At 39.6% G+C, this 14,400-nt stretch overlaps 1 protein-coding gene across 1 annotated transcript; it reads right to left on the bottom strand.

The window, feature by feature from the left end:
* Positions 1-6,808: 6,808 nt before the first annotated feature.
* On the bottom strand, positions 6,809-13,105 carry LOC121871834 (26S proteasome regulatory subunit 6B-like). The gene is made up of 4 exons (XM_042374357.1): positions 12,998-13,105; positions 11,376-11,567; positions 8,171-8,854; positions 6,809-7,393 (listed from the first exon to the last, which is right to left on the bottom strand). The coding sequence occupies exons 1-4, from the start codon at positions 13,031-13,033 to the stop codon at positions 7,055-7,057; spliced, it is 1,251 nt and encodes a 416-aa protein (XP_042230291.1). The 5' UTR covers positions 13,034-13,105; the 3' UTR covers positions 6,809-7,054.
* Between the last annotated feature and the right edge of the window lie 1,295 nt (positions 13,106-14,400).

Here is a 14,400-nt window from a genome sequence, read left to right as displayed (position 1 = left end):
GGGGAGAAGCGGGTAGAAAAGGTGTGGTGATCAGGCAGGTATGATTTGCCACTCCCGCCGCCCACATCCGAGATAATAAACAGGTTGGTGAAGAACAACAAACCACCAGTCATACGTGCGTTCCCACTTACACCCAGGAACATGCACATACCTACATTTTAACACACGGAAGACTACAGCTGGGGTATCGGAGAAGGGGTAGAGAACGAGATAAAATGGCGCCTGTAATTTAGTGACGGTGTGAGTGTTAGTTCCCAGTACACGGCTGAGTCAATGTTACCTGGTAGAGTCGACACACTCACCACTCACACTTACTATATTCTCAGTACAAGGTAAAGATTTTCATTAGACAGATGTAAAAGTATTAGTGCGTAGTTTTCATAACATGGGCATTCTATTCTACACGGGTCTGGCCCTTCTTGTGTTCATTTACTTACTAAGTCATTGAAGACTACTACATGCCCTGAGGCCACGCCTTAACGATGCGTTACATACATAAACCGAACTCTTCGTTACATTCATATCAGCCATTTTACCTGTAACTATTGATGTTCAGTTCCTTAACCTAACCTACAGGATGTTTTACCAGTTGGGACACCATTATTTACTTATTACAGTGTTTTTGTATAATTTACACCATAGATAACCTTCACCTGTGGCGAGAATAATAAACATGTTGCATTAATATCGTTGTCGTCATCATTATAGTAATCATTATTATCATAACTCATCATCATCAGTCATTCTAATCATCATCATCCAATTGTTATGGCTCTTGCCTGGCGTGTCAGACAAAGGTCTCTCACTATAGATGTGTAATTTCCACTAAGCTGGTCGAGCTGTTCAGCCTTCACCGTTAATTTTTTTTCTGCACAAATGTTCCTCCACTCCTATACGGATTCTTCGTCTTCTTGGTCTACGTTCTAAATGCTTTTTGGGGTTGTGTGTGTCGGTATAATTATCTAAGTGAGCTTTGGACTTGGCCAGTTAGCACAGATTTTACGCTAGTTTGTCTTGTAGCCTCATCCCTAAACGAACAACTTTATGTTAGTCTGTAGTTAATATAATTCATATGGATGTTCAATAAAATATATTTGGAAGAGGAAATGGAATGGACTGTAGCCAAACAATGCAGTCACTTTGTTTTCTTTTTATCCTACGAGATGTCAGTATTTTGCTGCTAGGACTTGATAATATAGTTTAAACTCTTTACAAAGACCATTAATTATTGAAATTTTCTACCGTGAATGTAAAAAGAAATAAGGTTATTAAAAGCATGTGTTGCGAGTTGTATTAATCTAAGCTGCTTTTAGGGTAAGCGTGTGTGGGTTGTGACCTTGTTGGCGCCACACACAGGTTAAACAACATCACAGAACCTGCTTCAAAATGAGAGAAGTTGCCTGGAAACTGTAACCCACCTTAACTACCGGTTATGTTAACTTGTACATCTAGAGAAGATAATATCGTTTGAAACCAGTGAAAACACATAATTCAAGATTGCAAAACACAACTCCGTAAAAAAGGGAATGATAAAAAAATGCTTCTTAATCAAGAGTAAAATCAAATAATCCTGACCGTTTTTTTAAAGATTACTGGCAGGTGGAACACTTTTGCTTTCACCAAGGATATTGAACAAGATTACTGGATATTTGTAACAAAAGATGTCCAATCACAAGTATTACACCGATAATCGGCATGAAGAACGTACAGAGCAACATAAGCATGTGGTAAGGAAGTGTCGGTCTGCCTGCCGGAACAAATGTCGGGAGTGTAGACTTCTCAACAACTTCACAGGAGCGCAAGTATCCTCCTAACCGGCACAGGTACTTGATAATTGACCAGGGGGAACAGCACAGAGGCTAGGGTTGACAAGTGTTCTAGCTGGAGTGCTGACATACAGGCTCGGAGTGCGGCAGTTCACACCGTGACCATGAATAAAAAGCTGCAACAATACAGTCCATTTAGAGTAGTGCCTATTATTTTAGTAGTAACTATCAACATGCTATTATATTTACACAATTCATTACACAAGGCACCCTTAAAACGCAAATAACACCATAGGAACCATAAACCAAAAACTGTAATAAATAATATGGAATAAACACGGGAATAATGACACAGGTAGCAGATGACCAACTGGGTCAAAGGAAGGGAGCCAAGTGACCAACCAGCCATACGGTTACACTCCGCCCTATGACTCGGTTCGAACCACCCATGAGCAACTGCTTCAGGTACAGAGAACAAATCCAACATTGAGCAACACAGCTCCAGCTGACATTGAACTGGAATATAAACCCTTTACAACCATGTAGTTATAAACACGTATAAAATCCCTACACAATAAAGGCATGTAACATTATATATAACGATTTCCTGAAACCAAAATGGCCAAATAACCAGCGGGGTACTCATGTTACTGCCTCATACAAATTATTTAGACTTGGCACAGTCATCGTCAACTAGATGTGGGTGCATCAGCGAAATGGATACAGCAATCATCTCCTGTTCTAAAAGACTTTGGTTCGATCCCGAGTCCACTCTGCTGTAACTGGGTGCAACTTTACATCCGGGGTAATGAGGAAGGTCGAGTTGAATCTGATCAGTTTCATCTTTACCCCCACTTTTTCCACGTCCCAACACCTCCCTACCAAGTTTCAGCTGTCTTCAAAATCGTGGAAAGTGTAAAAGAAAGCACACACACACACACTGTATTTAATATCTATGGAGGATGTACGAAAACAAATTTCCTCTGTACTTGGAGTTGGGTAGTAGCCAGTCCTCAGTGATTATTAAGTGAGCAATATCAAAATTGTTTTATCTACTAACAAGTGCAACAGCAACCACAGGTATAAACTGTGAGTCGATATGCGAGTGTTGTGGCCTTGTAGCTGGCAGGGGGGCGGGTACTAGTCTTCCTTCTCCTCCCTTACCAAATTTGTGGACGTCAGCATCCCACCAACGCCTTCTTCCCCCTCACGCCACATCACTACCGTGTTCACCTCACTTTAATAACTTTCTCACATTCCGAATCCTTGTGTTGCTTTGTTTCCGTATACCGTACTCCACACACCACACTGGATTACCAGACGAATCATCACAGCACACTCACTTTCCCTTTTTTCTCTCTCTCTCCCACTATCTCTGTCTTTATGTCTGCCTATGTCCATTTAGTACTGTTATTTCACAAATATAATTAAGGCATAGATATAAATTGAATCCAGAAAAAAAGGCAGGGAAAAAATCTAATCTAACCTACGTGCAATGCCATCATATATACAGTATATTGTGTTATCATTGTGTACAAGTCATGTGACTTCATTTCCGTTCACCATATATATTATGTATGTTGTCTAGCTATTAAAATGTGCATGTGCATGATAACAGGGTTTTTCTTTGCCAAAAAATGGATATAATGAAATAAAACACATCACTTAAGAAATAGGAGTGGAACCTAACACAATTAAACTCACCATCTTAACCTATCCTAACCAAACCTAACTGAATTTATTGTGACCAAACATAACCTAATCAGATATAATCTAATCTAACATAACATACATAACCAAACCTTTTTTACTTTTACTTTTATCCTCTTCGCCACTGATCGGCTCGTTAGCTGCTTGGTCACGTCTCTGTTGGCCAGTACTGGGCATGCACTGGCTCCTGAATGTATCTGAACCTGCTCCAGTGCTTGTCAAGTCTGGTCTTGAAAGAGCTCACACTCGGTGCAGTCACAAAACTCTGGCAAATTGTTCCAAGAGTTCACAACTCTCACTCCAAAAAAGTTAATCCTCACAGTTTTCTGGGCTTGTGGCTTCTTCAACCTTGAGCTGCAACCCCTTGTGGGGCGGGCGTCCGCCAGCTACAGCCTCCAGGTAAGGGCACTCGACTGAGTAGTGCCCTTTGAAATATTTACACACCTCAATTACGTCTCCCCATGCCCGTCTTTAGTATAGCTTCTGGCATGTTATTTATGAAGCACACAAACTACAGCACGCTCAATACACTGACCTATGGTACCCCGCTTGTCATGGGAACACATGACGATTTTGTGCCATTAATCACCACACACTGCTTGCAATCATGGAGAATCTCCGATCCACAGTAGGGCACTTCCCCGAATCCCATACGCTTCCAGTTTAATTTTCAGCATTTCATGGGGTACACTGTAGAAAGCCTTGGCAAAATCTAGGTATATATTGTCGATAGCGCCACCTTGTTCCAGAATTTGAGTCCAAACATCCAGTACCTTCGATAATTGTGTTAAACAAAAGCGTCCCAGCATAAAACCGTGTTGGCAATCCTCTACAAGGTTATTTCGTAGTAGATGTTCCATCATGGCATCTCTTATAATGCTCTCAAGTACTTTACATACTATATTGGTCAGGCTCACTCGTCTATAGTTATTCGTGGAGTCACGATCGCCCTTCTTGAAGATAGGACTCACAAACCATTTTCCAATCTCTGGGAACCTTCAGCTCATCCAGGCATTTACAGAACAGGCTCTTCAGGGACTCAGCAAGCTCGTTGCACATCTCTTAGCACTCTGGGATGCACCATGTCAGGGCCGGGACTCTTATAAACCTTTAGCTTTGACAATTTATTTCTTATAACTACTTCTGTAAACACAAAGTGGGTCAGCGCTGTGTCGAACCGTCTGTCCTCAAACGCAGGAAGATTGTTCGCATCCTCTGAGCACCGAGGAATAGAAACTGTTAAATGCCTCTGCTTTGTCCTGGTCAGAATCTGCATAAATAACATCTTAAAGCCTCACGTCCATTACCCCTACTTGAAACAAAACCTCTGGAAACTCCTTTTCAGCCCTTCTTCACTCTGACTTAGCTTAGTTCCTGGATCTTGCATACATCCTCCTGTCCTGCTCATCGTCTGACCTAACCTACGCCTTTGTTGACCTCCGTATGGTTCATGAGCAGTGGTGGTCTTGTATTCCTAGAGCCACTGGGTTTGGTCTTGGGTATATATCCTCGATCAAATGGTTCACTTTACTGGCTATGATATTCAGCAGTGTCTACGCTCTTATACCTTAGTGAGTCAGGCCACTGGATACCCTCATCCCGTCGTAACTTCCATTGAAATATTTGCACCTTGACCTGGTTTTGTCGTGAACCAAGTAACAGTTAAATCTGAAGGACATTACATGGTGGCTGGTGCCAACAGAGGCTAGGTTCTAGCTTGGCCACCATACCCTCCTTGTGATAATACTTACCTCATTACCATAATGTTTGCACCATCGTTACTCGTCACCATCACACAAATTACTTAATGAATTTTTCACTCCATTTTTATTCCCAGGTTCTTGTTACACTGCAAGGCTGTGCTGCATAAATCGACACTGATATCATAACATTTACAAAGGTAACTTAGTTTTCTTGATATTCTTGTTATGAATAAACCATACAAGTGGTAGGTGCCCAGGTTGCTGACCTACTTCTAGCACTCGCCTTAAGGCCTCTATCATTATACATAACTCTTCAGCAGCAGGAACATGTCACTATTCCACAAATTTTCAAGTTATCACAAACTTTTCTGGAAGATATTCATCTCCACATGAATTATGTTATAATTTTGTCTATGCCACTCTTTAGGTACAGTCACTCAAAAACAAAACAAAACTATCTATACTCTGTGGGGAGGGGGGTCAGTGAATTTCAGCATGCGACTCCTGTTGTCTCTGCAGGGTTGTCAAATTCCTTCCTCTGTTGTCATATTGTCTAACATAATTTTGTACAAAAAGTTTTTGAATGACAGTACAGTACAGTACTAGTTTTATCACTCGACATACATTTGTCAACTATTAATATTTATCAGACATACAAAATATCTTACTGGCTTATGTTATTTCTTTTTGCTCAGTTGTCACTTACGATTGGTTTCAGAATATCAAGTTTTGTAAGAGGTAACCCTAAAGTTGCTCGTATTTCATACACAGAAGTTTGTTAGTGTTCGAGTATTACTGCATGCACTACTGACTACAGTACACAAGTTTTATTAGCATGATCACTGCTCTATACGAGTTGTTACCAACACCTTAATTATTGTTGCTACAGCTTGTTGACTGCTTCAAGACATGTCAGATAAGACTTCAACCTTTCAGAATTATTTTCCCAACATGTAATCATTGTAATGTAATAAATATGTGAGTGTAAATATATTAGTGTATGAATTTTTAATAAAATTTATTTTTTACAATGTGTTTTTTAGATAGAAATCATTGATAGTGTATTCTACATCATCTAGAAGGTTCCTCATATGATTACCCCTGAAGGAAGCAGAGTTAACAAGTCATCCAAGATATATAAAGAAGAGAGATGAGATGGACAGTGATAAATCCAGTATGCACTAACATGTCAATATTGTTGTATTCAGCATGTACTGTATTGTTACCATTGTTAATCTTACAAAATTATTTCGACTTCAATCTCAAGCTTCTTTGGGGAGGTATTTGAATCCTTCAAAATTCACTTGCAGATACTCCAGCCATTTTCATTTATTAATACAGTACTAAAGAACTAAGCAGACTCAAGATATCAGAATAATGTACAATCGTGAACAAAACTGTTACCTTTTCTGATGCTCCGTGAACCCCAAAAGTCAGACTTGTGAATCCGCAGCATCTAGAGACAATACTGCTTTGAGCTCATGAGTCTGAATCTCAGGGTTTGTGGATCAGCAGACAGAGACAACAGTTTAGTTTAGATTGTGGCTGCACAAGTGAAGTCACATATACAATTCAGAATGAAATCTTACTTCAAAATTAAGTCAAATAAGGATCAAGAAAACACAACACTATTAAGAACAGCTCTGATAAACCATATAATCTTATAAACTGCAAACTTGCAAGACTACATAGTACAGTTCTTTTGTGGTGATAACGAGATGGAGGTTAGCACGATATACAAGGAGTTTAATCCTATATTGAAATAATCAAAACTTACATTCCATTCTGCAGACAAAATCGTTCATGAAACTAATCCACAGCATTCAAACCACTATTTTGTTACTCTTGGTATACAATAATATACCAATATAAATCTTACTTATAAAATTCATGATCAGACTCATCTTTCTTGACGTTGTTCTTGTAGGCTTTCTCAAAATCTTTGGCCAAGACAATATACCTATTCTCTCTTACTGCATGCATACCAGCCTCCTGACAAATAGCATTGATGTCAGCTCCTGAGATGCGATCTGGACGTGCCACATAATCCTCTAGGTCAAGATCGTCACTTAAGTTCATTCTTCCAGTGATGGTTGTGAAAATGAGACGCTTCTGTCGCCTATCCGGCACTGGGAACTCAATCTTTCGATCCAGTCGTCCGGGCCGCAAGAGAGCAGGGTCCAGAGTGTCGGCTCGGTTTGTCGCCATAATCACCTGAGAGAAATGATAAAAAAATTTTAAACAACTTCATTTTTCTCTCGTACTTTCAGAAAAATGGAGGACAAATTTTAAAATCCCTTGTAATTGTTGACAACTTATTTGGAGTCCTACAACAGCGCCACCCTAACCAGCCAGGATTAGTTAATTAATCCACCCTCCCTTCTCCCACCCAGCCACATATGAAATAACTGGTGTAGGGGGAAAAGCTGGTGAGTGACCAATCAACATTCACCAGGCAATTGCTAGCAACAGTCCAGCCCTTCATAAACTCCTGAAAATCTGTGTTTTATTCACAATCTCCTTCAGTTATCACCTGACTAGACACAAATCTAAGGGAGGGCTTTGGGCTCCACCATAAAAGGTATACAGTACTAGGATCAATCTTCCATTTCTAGAGGAACATCCTGAATCCAGGTGGCTCTTAAAATACAAAACCAGCTACACTCTCAATGTTACCAAGTCTACAAATAAGCTCTCAATGTAACATCATTCTCCTACAACCACCATATAACATATTCCTCAAACTCGTATGAAGACAAGTAGTGCACATGCATCACACAGTCACTGAGCCAGTTGCCAGTTGTTCCTTATTTACTCTCCAGTTATATGTGAAAAATTAAATGAAATTACTCCATCAGTTCCAGTCGCTTAATTGGATCCAGGTAAGTTTTTACACATGTAAGGTTGCTAATTAGGTAAACAAGAGTCACTCTAGCCCAGGTATATAAGGCTATAAAATACTACAAGTAATAAAACTGCAGTAGCCCTTACCTTAACATTGGTTGTCTGGTCAAAACCATCCATCTGGTTGAGCAACTCCAGCAAGATACGCTGCACCTCACGATCAGCACCAGTTTGAGCATCAAATCTCTTTGTGGCTATGGCATCAATCTCATCGATGAAGATGATGGCCGGGGCATTTTCTCTGGCTAGTCGGAACACGTCCCTCACCATGCGCGGTCCCTCGCCCAAATACTTCTGCACAAATTCTGAACCGACGACGCGAATGAACGATGCCGTGGTGTGATGTGCCACAGCCTTAGCCAGCATGGTCTTACCACAGCCAGGAGGTCCAAACATGAGCACACCCCTGGGAGGGTCGATGCCAATCTGCTTATACAGATCAAAGTGTGTGAGAGGGAGTTCTACAGCTTCCTTAATTTCTTGCTTCTGCATGTCCAGACCTCCGATATCTGAGTAGGCAACATCGGGCTTCTCATCTGCTTGTAACATAGATATAGAGGAGTCTGCTTCTGGGGGTAAGACGTCAACGAGGGCATTACTGTGCTTATGGAGTGCTACAGACGCTGACGGCTTTAATAATTCGCGATCTATTGTCGATAGGATTCGGACGTAATAGTTGGAGCCGGTGGTCGATCCAACGATACCTGTGTTTTGATCCACTGCCTCCAGGAACTGTCCAATTACCAATGGTACACTTTGAATTCTTTTAACCTGAATAAATAAAGATTTTGTCAGTACAAGATTATCTTCCAAGAGCCTATGTTTGCCAATTATATATTTTAAAATGGTTTAAGATATTGAAATAAAAAAATAAATCATGGTACACATCAAGGGGACAGTGTAACACATCAAGGGGACAGTGTAACACATCGAGAGGACAGTCTAACACATCAAGGGGACAGTGTAACACATCATCAAGGGGACAGTGTAACACATCATCAAGGGGACAGTGTAACACATCATCAAGGGGACAGTGTAACACATCATCAAGGGGACAGTGTAACACATCATCAAGGGGACAGTGGAACACATCAAGGGGACAGTGTAACACATCATCAGGGGGACAGTGTAACACATCAAGGGGACAGTGTAACACATCAAGGGGAGTGTAACACATCAAGGGGACAGTGTAACACATCAAGGGGACAGTCTAACACATCAAGGGGACACTCTTAACACATTTGTGGCAACACCTTGGTGGGAGAGCACTTGGTGTACAATATAACCCGAAAAACACTACTATCCTCTACATGCTATATTTTAGTATATTCTAGAATTAGCAATTTAATCACTTTCATCACTGCAACTTTGTAAGCTATACAGTGAAACCTCCATGTAATACATTACATGGGGGTTTCACGTCTAATGGACCCTCTATGTAATGGACTTTCCTTTCCATATACTGTAGTCTGTTAAATAGAGGCTTCACTGTACAATATCTGTTTTTAACTGACAGGTTACTGACAGGGTTAAGAACACAGCAAATACTCAAATGGAAATTATAACCAATCATTATTATAAATGAAAAAGGTTCATACTGACAATCCTGAAAGACATGAGATACAGCAGCAATGCTTTGAAATTCTGAATCTTTGTGTCAAGTTTTCAATATTTTCTTTTTGTGTGCGGGAGAGATTAATCATCAACATAGTTTTGACAAAAACTAATTATTTCAATTATAAATAAACCCAACTACATTGGCTGCTTCTAATTACAGACAGTCCCCAAGGTATGAACGGGTATGTTCCTTGACCCTGTTCCTAAGTTGATCTGTTCGTAAGTCAGAAGTGTTAATTCTATAGATTAAGTTAGGTTTAAAACACAACCCTGCCTAAACAAAACAATAATAATATCCCAGACATATAACATAATGTAAATACTGTAAATAAACTCATGTAAAAAAAAGGGGATTTAATTGTAGATTTTTGGGATGAACATATTGGGATCCCGTTAGTAAGCGCGGGTGTTAGTAATTCTTGGACTACCTGTACAGTTTATCATTCAAATTTACAGTCCCCAAAAATATTTATCAGCTGCCAATGGTTCAACAGAGTACCATACACCTGTAATGCTCGCTTCCCATTCACTTCAATGTTATCTTGTCCAAGTTTCTACAATGGGACTAGATCAATCTAACTTAAGTGAAAATTCTACCTCACAAACTACATGGAGAGGAGAGGCTGTTATATCGAGGGTCCGTTAGATGTGAAACCTCCATGTAACAATTTATATAAAGATGAAAGTCTGTTATATGGAGATTTCACTGTACAGTAAACCCCTGTTTTTGGCGTGGGTTAGGTTCCAAGGAATGGTGCAAATAGGCAAAACCACGAATAGCAACTTTTACTATCTCAGTGCACTACTGTATACCTATACCAACCAGCCGCGGCAGCATTAGTCCCCTTTTAACTTATCTAATAATTAAAATTTCCTTGTCAGGTTCATCACTGACTTTTGTCTTTTACATTTCACTCCACTAGCATCACTAGCACTGACACTAGGCAGTCTTTTAGGGGCCATATCACACAGAAACACTAAAGTTTTGAGAGTACAACACAAGAGATGCTGTGTCAGGCAATGATTGAAAGCAAACAAGAAAGAGGAGACGCTGTGGGTGAGTGGGGTGACTCGCTGGGCTGCAGGAGAGGCCCACAAGCTAGCCACCATCTGCTTACCGTGAATCCCAAACCCGTGAATGGCAAAGGTCTACTGTATATCCTTATCCTTGATACAGAAAATACTCATCAAGGAATTAAGCTACTTCCCATGTCAAAGATGCATTGAATCAATGAAACACAAATGTTGTGCAAACCTGGATTATCAACCCATAAGGTCTGACTGACAATAAATAAGTCAACCAAACCAAGTGTTATTTTATTAATTAACATATAATATTTATATGGAAGTGGCTATTGAGTTGCGTCAGACAGGAAAATGGCTCAAGGGGTCACAGTTAGGTTAGGTTCAGTTCCATTTGGCTAGCTTCAGTTAAGTTAGCATCAGTTAGGTTAAGTTCGGTTTAGTTCAGTTAAATTAGGTTAGGTTAGGTATATCATCAATAGAAACAATAAACAACCCTTCTGTATACACCTGTAGGCTATGTCACTATATGACTTGGGTCAATTAGTCACATACATACCCAACCACTGTGAACAATCTGAAAATCTAACTAAACATAATATCACAGTGAAGCCAAAGACCCAACCACCAAATATTAACCCAAATTCATCACCTCTTCTTGTGCATGTCTGTATTCCTTCTTTAGATTGTGTAGTTCATCCTTAATATAGTCTTCCTGAACACGTAAGTACTCCAGGTTCTGCAGGAGGCGTTTGTAGGTGTTGTAGTCATCCCGCGCGGACTCATCGCTCACCACTGTAAACCCGCCGACAACAGGACCTTTCACATCAACCGTTTCTTCCACCTGTTAGAATTAAAGAGTTAATAATAAAAATAATAATAATAATAAACATGTTTATAAACTATGCAGGTATACAGTTCAACATGAATATACTGTAGACAATGTAAGTATACAGTGTAGGTAGACCGTGGGAGTATACAGTGTCCTGTGTGCCGAGACAGGGGAGCCACGAATTACCCAAATGTACCCAAAAGTATAGCAAATAAGGGTAAAATATATCTGTTATACATACACATAACATGCTTAATAATATTTTTAGTGTAATTTTGCAAAAATAATTTGTAAAATGAAATAATAAACAGCGAAAAACTTTCAGTACTGGCGAACGCTAAATTCCAAAGAGTTCGTGAACAAGGGAGATAACTCAGATCCATCGTGATGCACTTCGCTAACCTAACCTAACCTAACGAAAAGTAAATCCTACGGCCATGTTAAATACCCCAAAGTAACAGAAACATCGGTAATTATATCTCCATTTTGGATAGGTGACTCTTTGGAATTTAGCGTTTTTCGCTGTTTATTATTTCATTATTTTGACTACATTTCAATGAAAACATTATTAATCAGGTTTTATTGATGTAAAACATTTATCCGTTAAGATTTTACCCTGATTAATATACTTTTGGGTAATTGGTTGTACCGCCGAGACAGTGCTGCAGGTGAACAGTACGACAACTTGACCAAGGATAGTAGTTAAGCTGGTTGTGATTAATATATAATTAATCTTGTAAGTTTAATTTTCTGTAGCGAGATAAACAGCTTCTGCACACGGGTAACTTACTATATATTGTATATATGTCTTAAAATCTCTAGAATATATGGTGCAATTCTATGAAGGCCTTCAAGTGCTGACTGTTGACTGTCTCCTCTACCATTACCCCAAAATTTAAATCACTACCTGAAATATATAGTTACACCGACTCTTCTGGAGATGGTACCTGCATGATACAAAACAATAATACACAGAACCTGACCTAACTTCCTGGTATGTTAAGCACAAACTGTATACTGTATCTACTAGACTACCAGGATATTCAACCGGTAACGTCTTAATAGCCACAGTGTATTAATTAATTGTTTCCCAACCTGGGCTAGACTACACACCAGGATGGTTAACCCTACAGCTAAGGTAATTCAAGTGTATAAAGCAAACCTTCACTGCCTTATTTTTCCTTCCATCATATCACTAATGTAATCCACTATAATTCTCTTCATCTTAACACACAATATTCTCAATGCTTTAGTTCAATAATATATTATGAATTATATTACCTACAATACGTAAACAAGACCATGACTATAACACAAAAGCTTTCACTACCTTATATTACCATCATATCACTAATATAACTCACTATAGTTCTCTTCATCTTAACACACAATATTCTCAATGGTTTAGTTCAATAATATCAAAGACATATTAGTTATATTACCTTCTCAGTGGGCACAGTTATACCTATCTCCTCCATGGTGACACTGACTGGCCGCCGCCCGCACCAACCCTCGACTTAGATCACGTCGACCGTCTAACACTGAACCCACATTGAACCCATATTGAACCCATGAATGAATGCCAGAACTATTTGAAATTGATGTATATTTTTTTATTGAGAAGTATTATCTATACATGTACACCATAGAGACTCTCACTCTCATCTTTGTCAACCTCTGAACCCATAAACTAAGGTCCTCTAAGCCCCTGGACCCATGAACCTATAAACCCATTAAAATTTATATATATATTTCTTATTGATAAGTATTATATATGTATACATCAAAGGGGCTCCCACTCTCGTCTTAACACCAAACCCCTGAACCTATGAACCCAAAGTCTCATAAACCCCTCCCCCTTGAAATGTGTATTGGAATTATTTTAGTGATAAGTTTTACATAACAAAAGGCATTACTCTCACGCAAATCACACCCTGAACCCAAGGACTCCTAAACCCACAAATGAACCCTTTGAACCCAAGGACTCCTAAACCCACAAATGAACCCTTTGAACCCAAGGACTCCTAAACCCACAAATGAACCCTTTGAACCCAAGGACTCCTAAACCCACAAATGAACCCTTTGAACCCAAGGACTCCTAAACCCACAAATGAACCCTAAGAACCCTTTGAAGGAAGAACAAAGACCTAAGGATAGATATAGATATATGCTGATAACCACAAGGAAAGAAGAACACACGAAGCATATACAGTACCTAGATCACGCGCACCTACAGTCATTTACTTGCATAGATATAGATAAAGAGATAGATAAATAAATTTAGATAGATAGATAGATACATGGATAGATAGCTAGATAGATAGAAGTTTAGGTTTAGGAAGGAGATAGGAAGGAACTGGTTCACAAATAGGGTGGTAGACGAGTGGAACAAGCTTAGCACTTTGTAGTAAGTGCTGGAAAGTTTTAAAAGGGGGCTAGATAGATTCATGGATGATAGTGGTAGTAACTCTCAACAGGTGCTGCCATGCACAGGCCAACTGGCCTATTGCAGACTCCTTATTTTCTTATGTTCTTATATGAAAGTTTGTTATATCGAGGGTCTATTAGATGTGACACCCCCATCTAATGGATTATACGGAGAGAGAAGTCCGTTATCTGGAGGTTTCACTGTACATCACTTTGCTTCATCTGGAGTTGATGACACTCACCTCTCCACCCAACTGGTCATCCACATTATCTTTCTTACATCTGACGGCCTCACTAATTTCAACACTTTCCATTCCAGAACATCTGCTTACATCCTGTCAAGCACCAGATCAGCAAAGTTTAACGTGTCAGGTTTGGCTAGTGACTGCCTGGCCCCCGTAAGAACACCAAGATGCTG

This window comes from Homarus americanus, unplaced genomic scaffold (genome assembly GCF_018991925.1).
Source record: "Homarus americanus isolate GMGI-L3 unplaced genomic scaffold, GMGI_Hamer_2.0 scaffold39675, whole genome shotgun sequence".
Classification (NCBI taxonomy): domain Eukaryota; kingdom Metazoa; phylum Arthropoda; class Malacostraca; order Decapoda; family Nephropidae; genus Homarus; species Homarus americanus.
The sequence above is the reverse complement of the archived record's forward strand: the minus strand, read 5'-3'. Positions and strand labels throughout refer to the sequence as shown.

Excerpts from the sequence above, each read along its gene's own strand:
- LOC121871834 (XM_042374357.1), bottom strand. The coding sequence starts at position 13,033 with ATGGAGGAGATAGGTATAACTGTGCCCACTGAGAAG. Across the intron at positions 8,855-11,375 it reads ACAGACATGCACAAGAAGAG|GTTAAAAGAATTCAAAGTGT; the intron begins GTGATGAATTTG and ends TTATTTATTCAG. Across the intron at positions 7,394-8,170 it reads ACCAGACAACCAATGTTAAG|GTGATTATGGCGACAAACCG; the intron begins GTAAGGGCTACT and ends CATTTCTCTCAG.